Source organism: Mirounga leonina, unplaced genomic scaffold, assembly GCF_011800145.1.
Source record: "Mirounga leonina isolate KUSES-001 unplaced genomic scaffold, KU_Mleo_1.0 Mir_115, whole genome shotgun sequence".
Taxonomy (NCBI): domain Eukaryota; kingdom Metazoa; phylum Chordata; class Mammalia; order Carnivora; family Phocidae; genus Mirounga; species Mirounga leonina.
In genome coordinates, this window is record NW_023270268.1 from 86,250,990 (window position 1) to 86,277,333 (window position 26,344).

Below are 26,344 nucleotides of genomic sequence, written 5' to 3' on the forward strand. Positions count from 1 at the left end.
GGCAGAGGGAGAGAGAGAAGCAAGCTCCCCACTGAGCAGGGAGACCAATGTGGAGCTTGATCCCAGGACTCCGGGATCATGACCTGAGCCAAAGGCAGACGCTTAACTTTGAGCCACCAAGGCGCCCCTATATGTCTTTTTTAGAGAAATTTCTATTCAGGTTGTCTGTTCACATTTAAATGAATTGTTTGGGGTTTCTAATATTTTTTTTACATTGGTTTTATGAATTCTTTACATATTTTAGATATTACCCCTTATTGGATATATCATTTACAAATATTTCCTCCCATTTAGTAGGTTGCTCTTTCATTTTGCTGTGCAAAAGCTTTTTAGTTTGTTGTAGTCCCAATTGTTTATTTTTGCTTTTGTTTTCCTTGCCTGAGGAGACAGATCCAAAATAATATTGCTAAGATCAGTGTCAAAGAGCTTACTGCCTATGTTTTTTTCTGGGAGTTTTATGGTTACCCGTCTTATAGTTAAGCCTTTAATCCATTTTGAGTTTATTTTTGTATATGGTGTAAGAAAGTGGTCTAGTTTCATCTTTTGTTTGTAGCTGTCAGTTTCCCCAACCCTTTATTGAAGTGTTGACAATAGACAAAAGTTACTATTATATTAGGTTTATAATTACTTGTTCACCTGCCTTGGGCTTTTTTTTTTTTTAAAGATTTTATTTATTTATTCATGAGAGACAGAGAGAGAGAGAGGCAGAGGGAGAAGCAGGCTCCCAAGGAGCAGGGAGCCCGATGCGGGACTCGATCCCAGGACCCCGAGACCACGACCTGAGCCGAAGGCAGACGCCTAACCATCTGAGCCACCCAGGCGCCCATGCCTTGGGCTTTTTAAAATACTTATAGTGATTAAGCTTTTAGGATGGTTTGGAGACAGCAAATAAATTTGTGTTTAGGTGCCTATTTTGTGCAGGACTCTCAAACTTCTCTGGGATCTTGGCGAGTTTAAATATCCAGTCCAAGGTCACATAGGCAGTCAGTAAGGAGCAAAGCCAGGGTAGAATTGGTAGTTGTGGAGCAGGGGGATTAAACTTCTATTTTTTTTATTGTGGCAAAATATACACAAAATTTATCATTTTAACCATGTATAAGTGTTCAGTTTGGTGACATTAAATGCATACATTGTTGTGCAATCATCAACACTATCTATCCGTAGCACCTCTTGCATCTTCTCAAATGAAACTGTACCCATTAAATAATAATTCCCCATTTCTCCCTCTCCCAAGCCCTTGGCAACCAGTATTCTACTTTCTGTGTCTGTGCTTTGACTACTCTTGGTACCTCAGATAAATGAAATCATATAGTATTGGTTCTTTTGTGCCTGGCTTATTTCACTTTATTTCACAAAAAGCATCATATCTTTAAGGTTCATCCATGTTGTGGCATGTGTCAGGATTTCCTTCCTTTCTCAGGCTGAGTAATACCCTTTTTTTTTTTTTTTAAGATCTTAATATTCTATTGCATGTTTGTACCACATATTCTTTATTCATCCGTCCATGGATGCTTGGGTTGCTTCCACCTTTTGGCTATTTTGAGTAATTCTGCTATGAATATTATTGTACAAATATTGTTCAAGTCTCAGCTTTCATGTCTTTTGTGTATATACCCAGAATTGGAATTACTGGATCATATGGTAATTCTATGTTTAATTTTTTGGGCAATTCCATACTGTTTTCCATAGTGGCTACATCATTTTACATTCTTACCAGCAGTTCACAAGGGTTCTAATTTCTCCACATCCTCACCAACACTTGTTGTTTTCTGTTTTTTGTTTTTTGGGGTTTTTTTTATAATAACCTTCCTAATAAGTGTGAAGTGGTATCTCACTGTTGGTTTTAAACTTTTTAAAAATGATAATACTGGAATTTGAACCCAGACAGTTCTGACTCTAAAGTCTATGTTTTTACATTATTATGCTGCTTCTAATTCACATGTCATTTGGATGCTTCTGCTTTTGGCCACGATAAAATAACAGGAGCTGAATTTGCTGTCCTACCTTAAACAACTTGAAAATGGTACATAATTTATAAAAGAATGATTTTTAGACATTTAAAAGAATAGGAGAAGCACAGATAAAAAGGTGATTGTTTAACAGAGAGGGCGGTTTGGGTTGTGTTTAGTTGGAAGTGACATTAGGTAATCCAAATAAGAGTGACACGCAGGAAGTTAGAGATCATATGGCAGATCAAGCTGGATATGAAAACTTAGAAGGGAATCATCCCTATTGAAGTTAAAAGGGCAGTTCTCCAGGGTTCACATCTTTTATTTAAAAAAAAAATAAAATAAAGTCAAGGGAGTCTTTTCATGTATTTTTCACTTCAGGTTTTTGAAATTTTTTGAAGGCTCATATATTCAAATTTCATACAGAATATTAATTTTTTAAAAGATTTTATTTATTTTAGAGAAACAGAGTGTGTGAGCAGGGGGAGGGGCAGAGGGAGAGGGAGAAAGAATCTCAAGCAGACTCCCCACTGAGTACAGAGCCCATCACAGGGCTTGACCTCATGACCCTGAGATCATGACCTGAGCTGAAACCAAGAGTCGGACACTTAACCAGCTGAGCAACCGAGATGCCCCGAGAATATTAGTTTTTAAAATTTTTATGTCACTTTGGTTTTAGCACTATTCTTTGTTCTCTTTCCTAAAAGGAAGATAGGTTAGCTTTCTCCCCCAATATCCAACAATTGTCATTTATATAATATTAAATAATACTGAGAAACTCTCAGAAAGGGAACAAGGTAAGAAAGCTCCAAAACATACACAAACACATAAAATTTAGCATAGGGTGCCTGGGTGACTCAGTCATTGGGCGTCTGCCTTCGGCTCGGGTCATGATCCCAGGGTCCTGGGATTCGAGCCCCGCATTGGGCTCCCTGCTCCGTGGGAAGCCTGCTTCTCCCTTTCCCACTCCCCCTGCTTGTGTTCCCTCTCTCGCTGTGTCTCTCTCTGTCAAATAAATAAATAAAATCTTTTTAAAATAAATAAATAAAATTTAGTATAATTTCAAGATGACATTTCAGGTGAGTGGCAACTTGAGACCATGGGAAGAAGTGGCAGGTGTTTATCATTGCATGAGGGAGCCCACCAAAAAGATCCATTGGCCACTGGTTGTCTGGAGTTAGCAGATCCAAGCAAACAGTCTAGGGTAGGGAGAGGCACTGCCTGTCCTGACATAATCCCTCCAGCTGTGTAAGAGACCAGTTTTTAGCAGCACTAAAAAGTGCTTGTAAACTCATCCCTGTTTGCTCTGAGAGAACACAGAACCTTTTACCAACTTACCCCATCAGAAAGAGGTCTCACTTTGTCAGTTTGCTGTACACCCACTTTATTATTATTTTGTTAAAGATTTTATTTATTTGAGAGAGAAAGAGAGCACATGCGCATGAGCTGGGGGAGGGGCAGAGGGAGAGGGAGAGAATCTCAAGCAGACTTCGGGGAGCGCAGAGTCTGACATGGGACTGGATCCCACGACCCTGAGAATATGACCTGAGCTGAAACCAAGAGTCGGATGCTTAACTGACTAAGCCACCCAGGCGCCCAGACTGTAGCCCCACTTAAAAAAAAACTTCCATCTTCCATTTATATTTTATGTCAACTGGGCTGCAGGTCCTGTAGTACAGCAGAGATATACTGGGTCCTCAGCATGAAACATGTAGATTGAATGATCAAAGGTGAACAGAAAGGTTAAGACCATGTTTAAGGACCCTCGGCTTAGTTGCTCAGTTTCTTTGGCATGCCTACCCACTCTTGTCCATATGCTGCAGGTGTAGCTTAAGTAATAAGAGCAGATATTCAAGACCATTTCCCTCCAGTCCAAGACCATTTCCCTCCAATCCATTTCTGTTTTGACTAAGGTCAACTTGAAGCAGCTGGAGAAGTCCACCATGGGCATGCTGTATAAATAACTGCTTGCTCTGGAATGTGGTAGGCTAGCAAAGTACAGAACAGCAAGACCCTCTCCTGAACCCACTTCCTGCCACTTTAGCTTCTAATTCCTGAAGGTGAGATTGCTTCCCATCTGGCTTAGAAGTCTGTAGATACAGAACATTAAAATCCTGGGATGGCCAGAATATGGCACATAGTTGCCTTTCCTCCCAAAAATCTTCTCAAATTTATTTTTGTCATTGTAAGATACACTTCCAAGTCAAAATATTTTTATTTATTTTTTAAAAGATTTTCTTTATTTATTTATTAGAGAGCGAGAGAGAGGGAGAGAGAAACAGCATGAGAGGGGAGAGGGTCAGAGGGAGAAGCAGGCTCCCTGCTGAGCCGGGAGCCCGATGTGGGACTCGATCCCAGGACTCCGGGATCATGACCTGAGCCGAAGGCAGTCGCTTGACCAACTGAGCCACCCAGGCGCCCCAAGTCAAAATATTTTTAGATTAAAGTTGCATTTTGATGATACTTAACTTTAAGTTGTGGGTTATTTCAAAGATTAGTCCTTTCCCCAAATTGACAGTCTGTTATTTTGAAATTGCAAAAAATAAGCAGTTATTTGCCAATTGTAACAGCATTTTCTTTTAACAACTTAACTGAATTTTCTTCATGTGAAGGTTCATGATGAATCTTGTTTCCCTGTTACATTTAACCTTTATTTCTACATTTTCTTCATTTATTGGCTAGGCCAACTTGTTCAGAATGCTTCCATCAAGAGTCTGCAACCCTTCTGGGCAAAATGGCTTTGTTAAGTTTCCTCATTATGTGGATTGTCTTTCTATCTCCAAACTATACATTTTGTAAAATTTCTCTTCATAAAAGGGATAAAGGAAGAATATTTGGATTAATCCACGTATAATGAAAGAGAGCCCAAAGTGCTGTCTTATTGCAATGGACCCATAGTATCATCTTGGTATTAAAAAGATGATCAGGGGTGCCTGGGTGGCTCAGTCGTTAAGCGTCTGCCTTTGGCTCAGGTCATGATCCCAGGGTCCTGGGATTGAGCCCCACATTGGGCTCCTTGATCAATGGGAAGCCTGCTTCTCCCTCTCCCACTCCCTCTGCTTGTGTTCCCTCTCTTGCTGTGTCTCTCTCTGTCAAATAAATAAAATCTTCAAAAAAAAAAAAAGATGATCAGTTATTGGCTCATTTTTTTTGTGAGGTATAATTACAACATACTAGTTTCAGGTATACAACATACAACAGATTTGATATCTCTACATTATGAAATGATGACTACAATAAGTCTAGCTAACATCTGTCATCATACATAATTACAAAAATTTTTTTCTTGTGATGAGAACTTTTAAGATCTACTCTTAGCAACTTTCAAATTTGCTGTACAGTGTTAGTAACTATAGACACTATGCTGTTCAGTTATTGGTTATTTCTATGACTTCACCAATCCCTCCTCACCATTATTTTCTGTATATTTAGGTGAGTGCCTCTTGTATTATAAATTTGTGGTAATACTTTTGGGATAAGAAATATGTGCTCACAGCAAACTTGAGATTTTCAAACATATTGTTTGTCTAAATTTTCTTTGTCTGTTTGAGATGAATTGTACTTACATTTAGAACAGTGGAAAGAGATTTCTTTCCTTCCATTTTTGTTTGTTTGTTCTTTTTCTTAACAGCCTTTTTGAAATATAATGCACAATCCATACAATTTGCCCACTTAAAGTGTACAACTCAGTGGTTTTTAGTATCTTGATGAGATTGCTTTCATACTAACCCACCCCTTCTGTTTATTTTTCTCTTTATTTGATGAATTTTTTTGTAGTAGATTCATTGCTTAGTCCATTAGGGCTGCTATAACAAAATACTACAGACTGGGTAGCTAATAAACATTTCTCACAGTTGTGGAGGTTGGAAGTTCAAGATCATGGTGCCAGCGTTGTTAGGTAAGGGCCCTCTTCCTGTCATAGACTTCTTGTTGTGTGAGAACATGGTAGAAAAAAGGTCAAGGAAGAGCTCTTGGGTCTCTCTTACAAGGGCAGTAATCTCATTCCTGAGGGTTCTGCCCTCATGACCTAAACACCTCCCAAAGGCCCTGTCTCTTAATACTGTTACCTTAGGAGTTAGGATTTCAACATAATGAATTTGTGGGGCACACATTCAGGCCATAGCAGATTCATATGTGCATTTTGTGTTTTATGCTTATGTTTTAGAAATTGAAGATGATGTCAGTGACTATCTTGTGGTAATTCAAAGAATCTCTTCAAATATTTTGGAAAATAAAGATAACCCTATTAAAGGCGTCTGGGTGGCTTAGTCGTTAAGCGTCTGCCTTCGGCTCGGGTCATATCAGGCTCCCTGCTCCGCGGGAGCCTGCTTCTCCCGTTCCCATTCCCCCTGCTTGTGTTCCCTCTCTCGCTGTGTCTCTCTCTGGCAAATAAATAAATAAAATCTTAAAAAAAAAAAGACCCTACTAAAAATGGGCAAAATGTGATGAGCAGTTCACTAAATAGAACTATGGGTGGTCAGTAAACACATGAAAAAGTGTATAACTCTTCTAGTAATGAATGAAATGAAAGAAAATCCTAATTTTTAAAATTTAAATATGGGAACGTAATTTTAAAAATCAGAAGCATGCTAAAAGATGAACAAGAAAAACAATAGTTCTTTGCTTTCCCATCTCCCTTTTCAGGCAACACTTTCAAATTTTGCTTGCTTCTCAGCAGTTTTCCTTGAAGAGAAAGCTGATTTCCATTTTCTCCCAGTTTGATATGATATGGTTGCCTGTTGCTTAAGACAGTATCTTCTAGGACCTTGAACTCCGTCTTATGGTCCCATGTTCTAGAACTCAGAAACATAAAATGCCAAACTGCTCCGAACCCGAACATTATTTTTTTTAAATTGAAACTTTTTAAATTTTTTTTAAAAGAACTATTCAGTTACTTAAATTGGAATCTGAATAAAGTAATTAATCTGGAACCAAATCATAACATCAAATTCTTTTCCAAAGTATATCAGTGTTTCATCATTTAGTTTCAAGTTCCTATGTTTCTCCATCTCCAGTTGCAGCTTTTACATTTTTAAACAGGATAAGTAATCGTTAGTTGTGACCTATTTAATGATATATTCACAAAATCTTTTTACCCTGACATTATTCTCATTGTATATTTCACTGATTAAATCTTAAATCAGACTCATTCCTTACCCAGCATTTAGTTATCCTCAGAGTTCATGTTTTGATTTGTTTCCAGTGAATTTTAAATAAAAATTCTCACTACCATTTGTCTTTGGGTTATTTACCTTCCTTGTTAATGAATTCTGGAGAGAGAGAACTTTTCCTCTGAAAGGATACTCTATCTTTGTTTCCTTTTTGCATTATCTGGTATGCCTCTTCCCTATTAAGTACCTCTACTTCAGCTCAAGGTTTTATGTCATTTATTAAATTCATTCAATTTTTCAATAAGCTTTATTGCTAGGAAATTCGGCCTCATGTTTCCAAGTACTTCTTGAACAGCTTTTGAATTTTATTTATTTGTTTATTTATTTATTAGAGAGCAAGAGGGGGTGGGTGGTGGCAGAGGGAGAGGGAGAAAGAGAGGATCTCACCACTCTGAGGTCATGACCTGAGCCAAAATCAAGAGTCAGATGCTTAACCAACTGAACCACCCATGCACCCCTTGAATTTTATTTTTTTAATAGCAAGGACTCCAAAATGTAATTGAAATTTAGTTTGCTTTAGTTTGACTACAGGGAATGTTTAAAAATTATGACTTTCTTTTTGAATCATTACAGGTTTTTTGTTTTAAACAATGAAGCTGGGTTATTGGAGTACTTTGTGAATGAACAGTCTAGAAATCAAAAACCCAGAGGTACTTTGCAGCTTGCAGGAGCTGTAATATCACCTAGTGATGAGGACTCTCACACCTTCACTGTAAATGCTGCCAGTGGGGAACAGTATAAACTCAGAGGTACGATCGAGATATAAGAATTAATAGTATGATTTTCTTCTTCCCTTGAGAAGTTGATGTACTTCCCTGCCTTCATTTGAGTTTTGGAAACAGAAACTACTGTCATCGATATGTAGATATGATATTCTAAAATCTTAGAATTGCTTATGAATTTATGAAATCTGTTTTAATAAGTAAGCTTTCTCAAGTGGCACAATGAACAAGTGTTTACAATTGGCCCATTTAAAATATTTGTGTAGACAAACCCTGATTACTGAAAAATATAAAAACATAGCTTCTTTAAATGGTATTTTTTATGTCTGCCTTGTATTTTACCCCTTTTCTTGATTTGGTTTACATGCCCTCTTTGAAGTTTCTAGTAATTAATATACATAGCTGGGATTTATTAAAATGTTCATATTCATTTAAAAAGTATAACTTTTGTTTAGGTAAATTTAATTCGTGTTTTTTGTTTAATTAATGCACATAAAATATAATGGTAATCCTAACTGAGCATGCTGCAAGAGATCTGAAAATACTGAGTACACATTAAATGCTTAATAAAGGTTATTTCTTTAAGTAAGAGCATATTTTTGTGAGAAACTTAAGACACGTCAAGTCTTATATCCTGCCTAGCTGCATATAACTTATCCTCCTTCTGAAATATCCATATCCAGCTACGGTGTTACCTAACAAAGTTGACGCTTGGGCCTTTTTTCTCCCTCCCTCCAGTAGGGGACATTTACTCTAGGGAGAGTAGGACCAATTCCTGGTTTTCAATTATCTATCTGTTCTTCATGCTGTAGACAGTTAATTGTATTCCAAAAATAAATATAAAAGCGAATAACTTTTGTATTCTTTTTATCAGCCACAGATGCTAAAGAACGACAACACTGGGTTAGCAGACTTCAGATATGTACACAGCATCACACTGAAGCTATTGGAAAGGTATGTGGACTCATATATGATATTAGTGCATAAAAAGGGGGAAAAGAATGTTTTATTTGCTTATATTCTAAATTGCAAGACTATTTATATACCATAAAATTTACCCTTTTAAAGTGTGCAATTCCAGGGGCGCCTGGGTGGCTCAGTCATTGGGCATCTGCCTTCGGCTCAGGTCATGATCCCAGAATCCTGGGATCGAGCCCCATGTCGGGCTCCCTGCTCGGCGGGAGGCCTGCTTCTCCCTCTCCCACCTCCCCTGCTTGTGTTCCCTCTCTCGCTGTGTCTCTCTCTGTCAAATAAATAAATAAAATCTTAAAAAAAAAAAAAAAGTGTGCAATTCCATTGGTTTTAATATATACACAAGATTGTGCAACAATCGCAACTCTCTAATTCCAGAACATTTTCATCACCCTCCAAAATACCCATATCTATGAGCAGTCACTCGCATTCTCCCCTTTCCAGGCTCCTGGCAAACGCTAATCCATTTTCTATTCCTATGGGTTTGTCCATTCTGGGCCTTTTATATAAATAGAATCATAACAATACGTGATTTTTTGTGTCTCGCTTTTTATACTTCACATAATTTTTTTCAGAGTTAGAAGCAAATTTTATTAAATGTCCAGTTTTACTTGTTCTTTAGTCTTTTATGTACACATAATACTTTCAAGGTTCATTCATGTCATTTTATGTATCATTTTATTCCTTTTTATGGCCAAATAATATTCCATCATATGGATACGCCACATGTTGTTTATCCATTCATCAGTTGGTGGACATTTGGGTTGTTTCCATTTTGTGGCTATTAATAACATTTGTGTCTAGGTTTTTGTGTGAATACATGATTTCACTGAGGTGTATATTTAGGTGTGGAATTACTGAGTCATATGGTGGTTCTCTGTTTAACTTTTTGAGGAGTTGTCAGACTGTCTTCCAGAGTGACTGAACCATTTCACATTCCCACCAGCAGTGTCTGAGGGTTTCAGTTTTCCCACATCCTCACCAGCACCTGTTACTGCCCTCCCCTTTTTAATTGTAATAGGCATCCTGGTATATGTGAAGTGATTTCATTTCTCTCATGACTAATAATGTTGAGGATCTTTCCATGTGTTTATTGATCATTTGTATATCTTCTTTGGAATTTTTTTTATTTTTTAAGGTGGAGAGGATGGTCTCATTACTTGAAATCTGAGGTTAGAGATACCTAAAAACTAGTATCTGGGCAGCATAGTTGAAGGATTCCATACCTAGGTATGCATAGGTGATAGCTTGACTTTTTAAAAAAAAAAAATTTGTTTTTTTAAGATTTTATTTATTTATTTGACAGAGAGAGACACAGCAAGAGAGGGAACAAAAGCAGGGGGGAGTGGGAGAGGCAGAAGCAGGCTTTCCCACAGAGCAGGGAGCCCAATGTGGGGCTCGATCCCAGGACCCTGGGATCATGACTTGAGCCAAAGGCAGACGCTTAACGACTGAGCCACCCAGGCGCCCCCCAAAATTTTTTTCCTAGTCTTTTTCCCCCATAAGTGAATTTTAAAAGTTATTTGTGATTTAGGCCTACTGCCCAATCTTCAGGAAGTTCATCACAAAAGCCTTACTCCTACTGTAAGATTGTAGTCATTGGCAATGATCAGAAAGTACTAGTTTGTTCCAAAGATACTTGCTAGTTAGATTAGAAAATGTATTATATTGAATATTTTTGCTTTAGTCATGGTATTTAAAAATCTGAAATTAGAAATTTCTTGTTCTAATATTTGTAAAATGTGAAAAAATATTCTCGACAGCACAAACCTGTAATCAATTTTCTAAATAAATTACAACTTTACTGTTGGATGTGTCAAATGTTTAAACTTTGAGTGCCTTAAATTTTAGCATTTTTCAGAAATGTTCTTGTAGTCAATTCTGAGGTTAATTTAATTTTTAAAACTGTTTATGTGTAGGCATAAAGTGTATTTATAATAGGTGAGGGTTAACCAAAATTTTGGAAAACGAATGATTTTCCTTGTTTGTCTAATAGAATAATCCCCCTCTGAAATCACGAAGCTTCTCACTTGCATCTAGTGGTAATTCTCCTATATCCCAGAGGAGACCAAGTCAAAATGCCATTTCTTTTTTTAATGTTGGACATTCCAAACTACAATCAGTGAACAAAAGAGCTCACTTACCTCCAGACCATCTTGTGGAAGTCAGAGAAGTAAGTATGAATTGAAGTCAAATTAAAATGCCAAAATGACCTAACTTGCTTGGTTTTGTCACAAAAAAAGTTGAAATCCTGTTGTGTCTTCTGCAACCCTCAGATGTTTTCTGTCTACTATGCTGAGATAAATTTTAAGTCATAAAGATTCCCTGGTTATATGTGATGTCCTAAGTTTCTTTTCTGTGGTGTCCTAAGTTTCCTAGGTACACTTTCATTTTTCAGTCTATAGCTTTCATTTCTCAAGTAAAAATACAGACTCCTTTGATGTAACATTTATGATCAAAAGGGTTTTTAAGCCTATTAGGAAGACTATGTGGCCAAACAAGTGATTTAAAAAAAAAAAAGTTTTGTATAGACAATTTCAAACATATGCAAAAATAGAACAGTTTAATCCTTGATGTTGCCTTATCTCACCATTTCCCTGTTTCTTTTCAAATTGAGTACTAAATAATTCTAGTTAATAAAGGATGTAGTTGTTAGGTTCTAAATATTCCCGAGTTAAATTTGATAGAGCTAATAGGTGTCTATGTAGTGAGTGGCCTCACACAGGTATGTGATTGGAAAGTAGAGGAATATTTTAATTGCCTTTTCAGATAATTGTGGTTATTCTTCTTTGGTACTGCACGAAAACTTAATAGTAGCAGTTTTGTAAATGTTAGATGCAGTGTGGAATCTGATATATATCCATGAACTTTTCATGTTCTGTTACATGAAAATCTGTTGGTCTGTCTTGCACTTGGAATGTATCTTTAATCTATGCATGATTTTGTAACACCATGCATTAGTCAAAATATCATCTCACAGAGTTAGGCCTAAGTCTTGCAGATGGTGATCTATTTAACATGCAACATCGAAAATTCCCATTCATTAACGTCCTCACCAATCTCATTAGAAAAGCCTTTCAGTATTGGGAAGTTGTCAAGATTATGGTAACAGATAAAGGTTTCCCAAAATTCTTTTCATTTTAAAGCTCAGATTTTATAATTGGCAGTAAACACTTTTGGCTTGTTTTGAGGTGATAGGCTTGTTTTTTTAATTTTTGGGATGTCTACCACATACCTCCAACTCTAACTCTCCTATGTTTCTCCTCTGCTCTGCTATAACACTCTATAGTTCTGTACTCTGGTCACCTTTTCCACCGCCCAGCAATTCTCTAATTCTCTGTGGACACCAGCTGCCTGTCCTACAGTTTAAGTCAGTTTCAGCACTGTGTATCTGAGATAGTGTCAGATCCCACAGACCGCCCCCACTTTAGACACCAGCTGCAAGTCGATGTTGTCACTTGTGCCTCTGACCTGCTCTAAAGAATTCAGGAACAGACAGATAGAAGGGGGGAAAGGCGTGGAGCTTCCATGCCCTTTCTGGTTGTACCACCTTCCCAGTACCTCCAAGTGTTCACCAACCAGAAGCTCTCTGAACCTCCTCTTTCGGGGTTTTTATGGAGGCTTCATTAGGTAGGCATGATTGACTGAATCATTGCCTGTTGGTGATTAATTCATCCGCTAGCCCCTCTACTCTCTAGAGGTTGGCGGGTGAGGCTGAACACATGTATACATATCTGTTGGTTACATATCTAAGAGTATAATTGTTCGATCATAGATTATAAATTATTTAACTCTAGTAAACATTGCCTAACTGTTGGCAAGAGTGGTTGTACTATTCATAAGTTTGGATTACTGGAAGTCAGTCCTAACATTTGTATACAAAATATTTTACACACACAAAGCACACACATATATCCATGTATAATTGTGTACATATAGATATCTTCATATCCACACTTTTCATTTAGAAACCTTTTTTTCTGATACAGGTGAATGTTTGATCCATTGTTATGACATGTTTTCAAGGGCTATTTCGTGTACTACACACTTGATTTGTTTGGTAGGATATTTGCATCTCTCTTTCCGTAGCCCGCTGATGAACTGTATTAAAAATCACCTGGAACAGTGCCTCTGAAAGCTAAAAGAGTCTTTCCATTATAGATGAATTAAAATAGTGTCTAAAAGATAGGCAATCTGAGAACCTTCTGCTCACAATTGAGTAATTAAGCATAATAAATTCAGTTTTCATTTAAAAATATTGGGTTGCTTATCAAGTGTTGTTATTCTATTGGCTCTCTTAGGAAAAGTGGACAGAGTTCTTGATCGAAGCAGAGTGTATCAAACTCTTTTAACCTGAAAAGCTTATATGCAGTATTTGCTGCACAATCAGGCTAATGGGAACAGAAAGTTAGATTTGAGAAAAGGAAGCAGGAGAACCATCATGTTCTTAGTGTATGTTCAAATTGAGCCTGACCAGAGGTGCTGAGAAGAAAGAGGTTGAGAGCCCAGACTATGAACTAATTTTACTTCGTAATGAAATACTTAATGCTGCTATTGAAGATGATCAGAATGTTCTTTTAATGACTTGTACAAATGTATACTGTTAATAAAACATTTGTCAAGGCTTTTGAGCTTTGTTGCTTTTAAAGAAAAAGTGCAGCTGCCAAAGATCACCATTTTTTGCACAATTGATAAGCACTATTAAATAGTGCTCATTAATTGAGACTAGCCAAACATAAAATAGATTTTCAAGCCTAATATATCCTAAAAATGGCTCAGAAGCTGAATATGGTAATTAAAATGGGAACTGTATGTATACATAATACACAGAAATCATGGGTGGGACACACAGAACTGTTGTTTTCCTTAGATGATGTCTCATGCTGAAGGACAACAGAGAGACTTAATTAGGCGAATTGAATGCCTTCCTGCTTCGGGCCATCTTAGTTCCTTGGACCAGGATCTCTTAATGCTCAAAGCTACTTCCATGGCAACTATGAACTGCTTAAACGACTGCTTTCATATTCTCCAGTTGCAGCATGCATCACATCAGAAGGGCTCATTGTCTTCAGGTAAGTTGTAGATTGAAAGTAGGACTTAACATTAAGGGCCAAAACATGGAAAGATTGCATTTGTGTAATTCTGACTCCTAAAAATTCTTAATAAAAAGAAAAATAAAAACAATGAGCCTCTTGTTTTTTAATTATCACATTAATGTTAAAGAAAGTCTATTGTGCCCTTTTTCAAATCTAAAATTATTTTAGGCCTAATGTTTAATATAATTGAATATCCCTTTGGAGACCTCAACTACACATGTCGAAAACTGAACTCAAAACCCACATCTTGTATGTTTCTGCTAAAATTGGTGGCATCGTTATTCATCCAGTCGACCTTAATAGAAATATTGGGACCATTTCTTACCTTTTGGTTTAGTCCACTGTTCATTATATCCATATTGAGCCAGAGATACTACTTTTTTAAAAAGATTTTGTTTATTTGACAGAGAGACAGTGAGAGAGGGAACAAGCAGGGGGAGAGGGAGAAGCAGGCTTCCTGATGAGCAGGGAGCCCAGTGCAGGGCTCAATCCCAGGACCCTGGGATCCTGACCTGAGCTGAAGGCAGACGCTTAATGACTGAGCCACCCAGGCGCCCCTGAGTCAGAGATATTAAAGTCTGTCAGTCACTTTTCAGTTTGAAAAATAAGGTGTACATTTAGTATTTGAGAGCACTTATTTGTTGAAATTAATCTACTGGGGAAAATAATGTTACTACATGTGAGGACAAAAAATGAGTTTATTTATTTTTTTTAAGATTTTATTTATTTATTCATGAGAGACAGAGAGAGAGAGGCAGAGGGAGAAGCAGGCTCCCAAGGAGCAGAGAGCCCGACGCGGGACTCGATCCCAGGACCCCGGGATCATGACCTGAGCCGAAGGCAGTCGCTCAACCAACTGAGCCACCCAGGCGCCCGAGTTTATCTATTTAATGAGATGAATAAACTCATGTTTTTCTTTATTGAGATATATTGATGTATAATATTGTATAAGTTTAAGGTGTACAGCATGTTGATTTGATGCGTATACATGTTGCAACATGATTACCAAAGCTAACGCCTCAATCATATCACATAATTAGCACTTTTTTGTGGTGAGAATATTTAGGATCTAATCTAGTCTTTCACTCCAAAGTATATATTAGAGTATTGTTGACTCTGATCACTATGGTGTGCATTAGATTTCCAGAATTTATTCATCTTCTACTTGCAAATTTGTACCCTTGAACATTGCCTCGATTCTCCCAACCCTCTTGTTTTAATAGTAGTAACTTAAGGGTTCACAACAATTCATTGTTCTCTTACCCAACTAACTCCCCTTGTGAAAGAAATTTTAGAAAGATACGGAGTCTCTGCCCAGGAAAAGTTTATCATAGTCAGATCTTTTTTTTTTTTTTTTAAGATTTGATTGATTGATTTTAGAGAGAGTGTGTGCACGTGTGCAAGCGGTGAAGGAGGGGGGGGAGCAGAAGGGGAGGGTGAGGGAGGGGCAGAATCCCAAGCAGACTCTGTGTTGAGTGGGGAGCCTGATGTGGGGCTTGATCTCACAACCCCGAGATCCTGACTGAGCCAAAACCAAGAGTTGGACGCTCAGTGGACTGAACCATAGTCATAGTCAGATGGACTATGGACCCTAGCATAGTCAGATCTGAGTTGATAAAATATGGCTTCCATCCTCGTGTATGCCTACCTAAATCAATATTTCAAGCTATTAATGTCATTTGTAGGTATAGACTAGTAAGCTATGTATGTTTCCCATAAGGAACTCATAGTCCACTTGGGAATGAACATGTAAATACTTAACTGTAATATGGAAAGCGTTGTTTAGAGTGGGAACAAAGTACTTTGGAAGAATATATGAATGGACCAATACTTCTGACAGAAAAAGGTCTGGGAAAGGCCTAGAAAAGCTACAAAAACCAATTAGCTTAGGGGTGGAAAGAGAGAAGAGGGTATTCAGAAGAGATGGACTGGCTTAAGTTGTGAGTTGTGAATATGGACTGGGGCCTTGGAGGAATTGTAAGTAGTATATAAATTATAAAGCAACACACACACCTGGGATGCCTGGGTGGCTCTGTCAGTTAAGTGTCTGACTCTTGATCTCAGCTCTCAGGTCTCGATTTCAGGGTCATGAGTTCAAGCCCCACGTTGGGCTCCACGCTGGGCATGGAGCCAACTTAAAAAACTAAAGCAACACACATTCATAAAAAATTTAGGAAATATTATGTAATTGAAAAAAGAAAGAAATCATGCATTATCCTACCAACCAGAAATTGCCACTGTTAATATCAGTACATTACCCCGCCAGGTTTTCTTTCCCTCTAAGTTTTTGTTTGTTTTACTCCATTGTTATTAGAAAATATATGTTTTTATCTTACACTTTTAACGTAATACCAAGAATATTTTCCAGGGACACCTGGGTGGCTCAGTCAGTTAAGCGTCTGCCTTCGGCTCAGGTCATGATCCTGGGATCGAGTCCCGCATCGGGCTCCCTGCTCAGTGGGGAGCCTGCTTCTCCCTCTCCCACTCCCCCTGCTTGTGTTCCCTTTCTTGCTGTGTCTCTCTCTGTCAAATAAATAAATAAAATCTTAAAAAAAAAAAACGAATATTTTCCAATTTATGTTATGCTTTTGGTAAACACAATTTTTTTTGGCTGCATTATATTCCTTTGAAGGGATAGTTTTTTGGTTGACTCAGCTGTTCTTCTGTGTTGAACATTGGATGAGTTACCTTGAGCTGTGAAATTTGGTCTAATTCTAGTGTTTATAATAATAATAATATTGTCAGGGAAATGTTAGTTTGTTTTCAGTTGATGCTACTTAATTTTTACAAAGCGTATCAGCTAGCACAGTGCTAGATACTAGATGCCTAATACTTGATTAATTAATTGTATGTAATTTTTTTAATTCTTAGAAATTTCATTTGTCATTTAATACACAATTGTATTTTTAAATGATTGCTTCATGATTAGTGAAGCATGTACAATATAAATTTGCATTTTTTAGTTAAAAAATGAAACAGACTGTAAACTTCATAGAAGTGTTTAAAGTAAAAGTTGTTCTCCCTCATTACTATGTTTTGGAGCATGGATATTTGGTGGAATTGATTAACCAGTATTGGTATTTCTTACATAATCAGTCATTTTCCAAATTAGATCTGTAGAAATTTATTCTTCAGTCACTTGAAAGTAAAAATATAACTGTGGAAAGAAAAAATTACCTTTGCACTCAAATTTTGAGATGACACAAGAAATGAAATCTAAGTTTAAATTAGTGTTCAGTCCCATAAGGTCTTAATGTATGTTATCCAAGGATCATTGATTTAGAGGGGTCCCTAAAAAAAAAAAACTCTTTACCTTTGATAAAGAGTATTGTGGTTTCCAGTCAGTTGAGCAATCTCTTAAAACAGATCTCTTAAGAATAAACATTTTAAGGTAGGAGCAAAACGTTTTCATTTCTTTGGAATTTTGAAACTGACCTCTTGAACTTACCCAGGGCGTTCCCTGAGAGACTGGCCTGAGTGGCAAGGCAGGATGCTCTGGTAGCATGATAGGTACTTAGTAATTTATTCCTGTACTGAAGTCTGTCATTTCATTATAGACTGAGTAAATTCCCTACTCTTTGTAATTTCTGCTGTGGTAGTCTGAGCATCCCTTATTGTAGCACTGTAATAATCAAGCTTCTGTGAAACCTAGATCAGCCTCTGAAATCAAATGGAACATTTTCCATTATTGATTAGGCATAGAATCCACTTTGTTAAACTAGTTGAGGGTAATAAGAGACATTGAGTCATTAACTGAGAAGATGACAGGTCTCTAAAATGTGACCACTTCTTTCACTAGGTCAGCTATTATTTATTCAGTAGAAAAGTCTTTCAGTTTAAAAGTATATGGACCTTCTTTATAGGATTAAAAAACGAGAGGAATGGACATGTATTTGCAATACTTACATTAGATCAAGGTGGTTATCTTGCATGGTTAGAAAATTGCTACTGAGAATAAGGTTCAGTCCCAAAATGAAGAAAATTTTACTGTCTCAGAATCCCAGGCTCCTCCTGTAATTGTGACTCCCTGAAGTCTAATTGCGTATTTTTTGATCATTACGGAGAGGGACAGTGTTTTTTACAGAATGGGTAGCAAATTATCCATTCAGGGCAGGAATACATTATGGTTTACAGATTTCCCAGAAGTTCAGTACCATTCAGGGTTGATTCTTTCAAAAGGTATCTGATTTCAAGTTGCAAGTTGTTCTCTTGTAAAATACCCAATCATGGTGCTCATGCTAATGAGATACAAGTGGCTGTTTTGCAGAGTCTCAGCAGGTTGAATTGCTTTTAGTCTTGTGGGCGCAAAGCAAAATTGTTTAATAAAATCCACATCTGCTGAACTTTCCAGATTATGAACAAGTTTCAGCGAAAGTTTTCTCTTACTTCATCAGGAACGACAATCGAGTGGTTAGAACCAAAGATACCTTTATCAAACCACTATAAAAATGGAGCTGACCAGCCTTTTGCAACTGAGCAAAGTAAACCAGTGGCGGTCCCAGAAGAGCAGTGTGTTGAAGAATCTGGACCATTAGCAAGGGTAAGGTAATGTGAAAATATGGTTTTGATATAAAAACTAGGAATTACTGAAAAGGTTCAGTTCTCTTTTCATTGGCAGGGCATGCAAGTCATCCTAACACCAGCACAACATTCTTGAGACTCTAGACATTGTTTTTCTAATTTAAACAGCACTGGCTTTAGAAGAGGTCTGTTGTATAATACTTGTACACATTGTGTTTTGCAGGTTAAGTTATGTGCCTTTTTTAGTTTGGGCTTACTTTTGCTGGATAAAACTGTATTTAAAAGTTGTAATTTACATATTTTTATTTTTCTAGAGAATAACATATAAGATTATTTGCACACTATTTCTCTCTTACATTTCTTCTTAAATCTTAATTTAACATTATTAGATGCTTACTATTAAATTTACAAGTTTAAAAATTTACTATTAAGGGGCACCTGGGTGGCTCAGTCGTTAAACGTCTGCCTTCGGCTCAGGTCATGATCTCAGGGTCCTGGGATTGAGCCCTGTATCGGGCTCCCTGCTCGGCAGGGAGCCTGCTTCTCCCTCTCCACTCCCCCTGCTTGTGTTCCCCCTCTCGCTGTGTCTCTCTGTCAAATAAATTAAAAAAAAAAAAAATTACTATGAAGTCTTCTTTGTTTTAAGAACTTTACCAAACCATTTTTTTTTGTTACTCAAAATAGCATAGTCTCGGGGTTTTATAATATTTTTATAAGTATTATTTATCCCACATTTCTCAGAAGCTAAAGAATGTCTTATTCTAGTCATAGTTCCACCACTGTAAAAAATCATGGATCTTTTGCCTTTTGTGTTTTTTTTTTATGGTCATTACATAGATCGTTTTATTCTAAGCTCTTTTTACTTGATACTTCTCATAAGCATTTTATCTGGCCTATATAATTAAAATTTTAAACGGAATTTTTATAACAAAAAATAACAACGAGCCTAGATATTTAATAACTTAATAAGTTATTAAATATCTAGGCTCGTTGTTATTTTTTGTTATTATAAATAACACTATGTCATCTTGTCTACTGTTTTTTTTCTCCTCTTAATTTGGATTATTTCTTTAGGTTATAGTCCCAAGTAGAATTACTGAGTCAAGAGTAATGCACAGCGTATGGTTATTTATATATATTAGCAAATTACTTCTCTTTTTTTTAAGATTTTATATATTTGAGAGAGAGCACACACACAAGCAGGGGAAGGGGCAGAGGGAGAGGGAGAAGCAGACTCCCCGCTGAGCAGGGAGCCCGATGCAGGGCTCGATCCCAGGATGCTGGGATCATGATCTGAGCCGAAGGCAGTCGGTTGAGCATCTGACTCTTGATTTCGTCTCAGGTCATGATCTCAGGGTTGTGAGATCGAGTCCCCTGCTGGGCTCTGTGCTCAGCAGGAAGTCTACTTGAGTTTCTCTCTCTCTCCCCCTCCCCTCCCCAAATAAATAAATAAATCTTTAAAAAAAGAAGTACATGACACAAAGACTTCCAAAACTGGCCAAGACCTTGACTTAATGAGGCAGGCAATGGCAGCAGTGTGGATAGGAGAGAAGAAAAAAACAGTATGAAATGCTTTTTTTTTTTTTTCCCCTGTAACTTTTGACCAGCCCATTTCTAGAGTCAAGCAGTTAGTATTTATTAAGTTGTCTAGTGTATGACAAGTCCAATGTTAGGAATTAGAGGAGACACAAAAAATCAAAGACGTAGTTCTTTCACTGGAGAGATTTACTAATCTGCTTGGAGTCACAACAATTACATGTACACTGAAACAATGAGAAGATAACATGAAGTAGTAGTGTTTTTTTTTTCCATCTTAGTTGATATAGTTTAGGCTGTTGGGATATGGGCATTCAGAGAAAGAAAGAAAGGAGTGTCGATAGAAGGCTATGGAGATAAAAATGAAGACAAATGAATAGGTAATGTGCATTTCAAATGAAAATCAGTTGGACTTGTGATTAACTGGTTGGAGGGTTGAATGAAAGATAATTCCCAAGTTTGTGAACCTAAATGACTAGGTAGAATTGTGGTACCATTCACAAAGGTAGGAAAATTAGGAAGAAAGAGCCTTTTGAGAGAAAAGGTTTGGCATGGTTTATGAACATGTTGAATTTTTAAAGTGTATTTTTAAGTAATCTCTCTACCCAGTGTAACCGAAGCTTTGGAGAGAGATCAGGACGAGAGATACAATTTCCAAGTGAAAATTACAAACTCTAAGTCATATACTCCAACATCTTCACTCTTCTCAATGAGAATACAAAGCATGTTGGGGGTTAGAGAGGCAAAAGTTAAAGGTGGGACACAGAGATGGGAAGGAGAACATTGTTATATTTCCAAATCTTTTTTTTTTTTTTTTTTTTACTTATTTGAGAGAGAGAAAGCACGAAAGAGGGGAGAGTCAGGGAGATGCAGATTTGGGGAGTCCGATGCAGGACTTGATCCCAGGACTCCTGGGATCATGACCTGAGCCTAAAGCAGACGCTTAACTGAATGAGCCACCCAGGCACCCTCCTAAATCTTTTGAAATAGTGAGTAGGCCAGATATATCACCTAGTGTAAGTACTAAGAAATACGCGCACAGATACTATTTTTAATTACAAAGACACTAGACTCTACTCAAGCATATCAGAATGGACCTGAATTTTCTAAAAATTTCACACATGCCTTTTTGAAATATGAGTGTTAATGCAAGCTGGAGACAGACATCTAGTAGGGGAGATTTTGCTGCCACGTGATGGAAAAACTAAACCCTAGTAAGGCTAGAATGAAGTCCACAGTTCCTTTGTGCCCAAGTCAGAAATCAGAAGGACAAAGATGGGGTTAGTATGAGTTTGGTGGAATATTGGGGTTTCCCTTTGCCATGCAATGTCCAAGTATTATAAATTCCTAGAAACTCAACAGCTCTTGCCACTGTCTGCTAACCATTCTGGGTTTGTAGGGATATTACGCATTCGCGCACATTCGTTTGAATTTTGGTAATGCTTTTACCTTAAGCTTTTCTTTACAAAAAGGATGATGACCTCTAAGAAGAGACATTTCAAAAAGAAAAGAGAGCTTCCAAATTCTTCCGTTCACACCAAGATTTAGAATCAGTAATTAATTAATAGAATTCCTCTTTTTTCTATCCCAATAAACAATATGACTGTTTTTGTAAAAACAACAAGAACTGTACTCTTTTAAATATTTTCTACCAGATTGTTTTACTTCTTTGATATTATTTTCATTAGAAGAAGTTCCAAAGTACGAAGTAAACTTTGTATTATGTAGTAATGTTAAGGTTATATTCATATTACTAATCTGTGTCCTAGGTTCTGACTCCAGATGTAATGGTATCTCTTCAGAGGGTTGGAGAACATTATTTAATCAAGACCAAATAGGGGTTTTCTCAACATTTCTCAAATGAGTAATTATTATGTTTGGTATCCTATGTAGAGAGGAGGATGATCAACTTTTCCCCCATTGTATAGTGAATAAGCATTCACAAGTATACTTAAACTTTACTAGACTATTTTGTACAACTGATTTAGAGTAAGCAACAGGAAATACTTCCTGACAGTCTCATGAAAAGGGGAATTTAGAAAGCCTTTGGGATCTCTCCTTAAGGTTGTAAAAACAGAAGTAATTCTGAAATACACAAACAATAGCTGTCTGTGTGGTCTTAACATGAGGAAATGAACTAGACCATTAATTAAATTATCAGAATTTGAGCATGTAGATTTCCTTGGTAAAAGGGAAGAAGAAAAAGAAGAAAAACAAAGACAAAAGAATGACCAGAAACCCATTTTTCTTTAATTCTGTTGCTGTGTTTTATATTTTGTTTTTAATAATTTTTAATATTTGAGAACATTACATTCTTGATTTTATGCCTGATCAGCCACCCAGGTGTCCCTAGTTTTAGCTTTTAAAAAGGGCAAATATTGGGCCACCTGGGTGGCTTAATCGGTTAAGCATTTGCCTTCGACTCAGGTCATGATCCCAGGGTCCTGGGATTGAGCCCCGCATTGGGCTCCCTGCTCAGCCGGGAGTCTGCTTGTCCCTCTCCCTCTGCTCCTCCCCCCATTCGTGTTCTCTCTCCCCCTCTCTCTCTCAAATAAATAAATAAAATCTTTAAAAAGAGGGGGGCAAATATTTTATTCCCAAAGCATCTTCAACTTAAATTACAGGTGTTGGTGGTATCCCCAGACAGGTGGCCAATCCTGCAAAGCCTGAGATTCAGATGAGACATTTTTCACTCTTTTTGAAAAATCCCATGTTTACAAAATATATGTATTTTATATATTATTTTTATGGCAAAACCACAGTATGTTCAATGTAAATGATAATGGACTCATTGAAGGAAATCTGTTTCATGGCCAAGTGATGGAAGTTATATTTTTAGAAAGATTTTTGCTCATTCCCAGATTCATTTAGGCCCAATATAAATGTCTTCAAGTCTGCTGTTTATACTTCTTTTTTTTAATGTGGCTGTGAAGTCTGTCCTTTAATAAGCAACGAAGTCTGTCCTATCTGTTGTTTGCAAAGCTTGCTGTTTAATTCGATTTCTGTATTGAAAAGAAAGAAAACATAAAGAGTCTTCTTGCACAAAGAAACAGTGACAGAAAAGAGACTTCTACTATTTTTTAAGATTTTTATTTATTTATTTGAGAGAGAGAGAGCACAGAGGGAGAGTGAGAAGGAGAAGCAGACTCCCCACTGAGCAAAGAGCCTGATGTAGGGCTCAATCCCAGGACCCTGAGATCATGACTTGAGCTGAAGGCAGATGCTTAACCAACTGAGCCACCCAGGTGCCCCAAGACTTTTATTCTTAATGGATATTAAGACTTTTGCTTTGTTTGACTTCAAGGAACCTGAAGAAATCAATGCAGATGATGAGGTAGAGGATACATGTGACAACAAGGAGGATGACCTGGGAGCTGTGGAAGAACAACGTAGTGTCATCCTGCATCTCTTGTCACAGCTGAAGCTGGGCATGGATTTAACGAGAGTAAGTAACAGGATAACTGGCTATGGCGATCAGTAGGTCAGGATGACCTGTAATTGTTAATATTGTCAGGGCTTTTTATTCTTTAATTGGTTTCTTAATCTCTTTTTTTTTTTTTTAGATTTTTTTTAAGATTTTATTTTTTAAGTCATCTCTCTACCCTGCATGGGGGCTCGAACTTACAGCCCCAAGATCCACGGACTGAGCCAGCCAGGTGCCCCTGGTTTCTTAGTCTCTTGATCAATATTTCCTTTCTTTTCTTTCTTTTTTTTTAAGATTTTATTTGTTTATTTGAGAGAGAGATTGAAAGAACGAGTGGGAGGAGGGGCAGAGGGAGAACCAGACTCCCTGCAGAGCAGGGAGCCCGACGTAGGACTTAATCCCAGGACCCTGAGATCATGATCTGAGCTGAAGGTAGACGCTTAACCAACTGAGCCATCCAGGCGCCCTTGATCAACATTTCTTATTTCATAAAAAATGTGACAATTATCTTGTGCAGCAGGAAGTCACATGGCAAGTAAACACCTATAATCTTGTTTCTGTACAAATAAAAGAGGTCCATTGGTATACAGAACCAGAGAATCTAAAGAAAAGAATATAATCCCAGAAAACCATGAAAAACTTTGACACTTCTACTTTACTCTTACTTCCCATGTTGGATAGTACATTTTGGGTGTTATCTATAACAGAGGTCAGTAAACATTTTCTGTAAGCTATGTGGACACAGGTCTCTGTTGGAACTACTCAGCTTTGCCTTTATAGTATGAAAGCAGCCATAGATAACATGTAGGCCTGGGCAAGGCTGGGTTCCAACGAAATATTATTTATAAAAACAGAGGCCAGATTTTCCCCAAAGGCCATACTTTGCAGTCCCCTGGTCTGTAGCCTTGCTTACTTTAAAAGTGTGGTCTGAATTAACTAGATGTGGGAATTCTTTTACAATGTATACATATATCAGATCACTTTAAATATCTTACAATTTTATTTGTCAATTATACCTGAGTAAAACTGGAAAAAGAACATATTGTCTGAAGACTAGTAGCATCACCATTGCTGGAGAACTTGTTAGAAGTTCAGAATCTCAGCCCCCAACCCCAAACTTAGAGGACTAGATCTATATTTTAATAAGATCCCCATGTGTTCATATATACACTAAAGTTTGAGAAATACTAATCCATGATTTTTAATTTTAGGCCAGTCTTTAGCATTTCCAGTTCATCTAATTACCGTGTCTTCATTTATTTTAGCAATCAATCTGTGATGTTAATTTGAAAAGGAAATTTGGTTCAAAACCTACATATGTCAAATATTACTACTGTGGGATTATGTACTTAGAATTACTACTGACACTACTTTGCATTAGTACGGAATTTCAGAATTGACATCAGGACGTATATTTCAAATTAAGGATTTTGATGTCAGTGAAGGTAGTGAAAGCATAGATTAAAAGTGACTTAAGGAAAATGTAATTTAAGTAGAAAGCATTTTGCCTTTAGTGTTTACTTTGAAGCATCTCAAAATCAAAACACATTTCTTTCTTTACTTAGACTTGCAGTGATTGTAGGGGAGTTTAAAAGAAAATGGATTGAATTAAGAGCCTACTAAGAAAAGACATTTTAGGAATTATTAAAGAAACCCATTAATCTTTCCTCTTTAATCTAACCTTAATATTTCAACTGGGTGTCATTTCTATTCTATAAATATTTTCATATTAGTGGTTCAGAAAAGACTATTAGCTGTAAATCAGTTAAAATGAATAATGATATGAAAGATTTGTTTGGTTATGCTGGTGTTTGCTGTCCCTTAGTAGATTTCGGTTTATGAGGCATAAAAACAGTATAGGGGCTTATGAGGCATAAGAACATTTGAAAAGAATGTGCTGTGATAGTAATCCAGATGGTAAAGCTTTCTTTAGGCGTGATAACTATATATAATATAGCTTTCCCACGTTTGTTCCTTGTTAATTAAAGATATAAATACATATATAACCAACCATGAATTACGAACATTCACGTAACGTTGAAAAGAATGGTACTTTTTGAGCAACATTTAAAAATCTGGTAATCAAACCTCAGTTACATCTACCGTCTTTTCTAACAAAACACTGATAGAACAAATATTTTTTGAACCCCTCTTATATTCCAGACACTCTGCTAGGTGCTGGGACTACAGCAGCAAGAAAGGTAACCATGGTCCCAGCCTGCATGTTGTGAATAAGTAATAACTGTTCATTTTGTTCCTTTTTAAATAATATTATGGATTCAGTATAATTACACAGTTCACAGAGAGTTTGGGAAAATAAAGGAAAAAATCTCCTGTGATTTCATTACCCTAACAGCACAACACTAAATTTTGAGAATTCCTCTCAATCTTTCTTCATATAATGTAGTTTATTTCCCAATTTTGTTACATTTCCTTTTTTCAGTTAATACTCTTTCTTTGTGAAATGTATTACACACAGTCTTCTGTGTGTATAAACAGTTTAAAGAACAATGGTAAAACGTGTACCCAGGTATCAGGTTGTGGAACATGGCCAGAAGGATGCTCTCTGAGGGCCCCTCCTGGTTGTAGTCCCCTGCTGTTTCCTAGATGTAACCACTTACTTGACTTTCATGTTTATCATCTCCCTACTTTTTTTTTATGGTTTTACCACCTGCATATGTACCCCATAACAATGTTATTTAATTTAGGAAAAAGTGAATAGCCAGCACAGGTCTAGCTGTATAAGGAAAGGGCTCTGTTGCCATTCATAGAAGAAGCCTCCTAGGAGAAGGTAAGCTAAACAGAGTCCCTGGCTTCAGCATCTTATAAATTATTGAGAAAGTTTAGAAGAGCCCTTTCTGAAGAAATGAGAAGGCAAAATTCTGAGTGAGTCTTGCCAAATATATGGCTCACAAAGTTAGAGCATTTGGTGTGAACCAGATACTGGCCATTC

At 37.0% G+C, this 26,344-nt stretch overlaps 1 protein-coding gene across 2 annotated transcripts in view; it reads left to right on the forward strand.

Annotated features, from left to right (window-relative positions):
* The window catches only part of OSBPL11 (oxysterol binding protein like 11), a 99,559-nt gene that overhangs the window by 40,538 nt on the left and 32,677 nt on the right, over positions 1 to 26,344 (forward strand). For both annotated transcript variants that reach the window (XM_034999975.1, XM_034999976.1), the window contains exons 3-8: positions 7,694 to 7,869; positions 8,717 to 8,796; positions 10,811 to 10,987; positions 13,685 to 13,886; positions 18,305 to 18,450; positions 23,272 to 23,412. In XM_034999975.1, the coding sequence (XP_034855866.1) occupies positions 7,694 to 7,869; positions 8,717 to 8,796; positions 10,811 to 10,987; positions 13,685 to 13,886; positions 18,305 to 18,450; positions 23,272 to 23,412 (922 nt within the window). The remainder of the gene's footprint in view (positions 1 to 7,693; positions 7,870 to 8,716; positions 8,797 to 10,810; positions 10,988 to 13,684; positions 13,887 to 18,304; positions 18,451 to 23,271; positions 23,413 to 26,344) is intronic.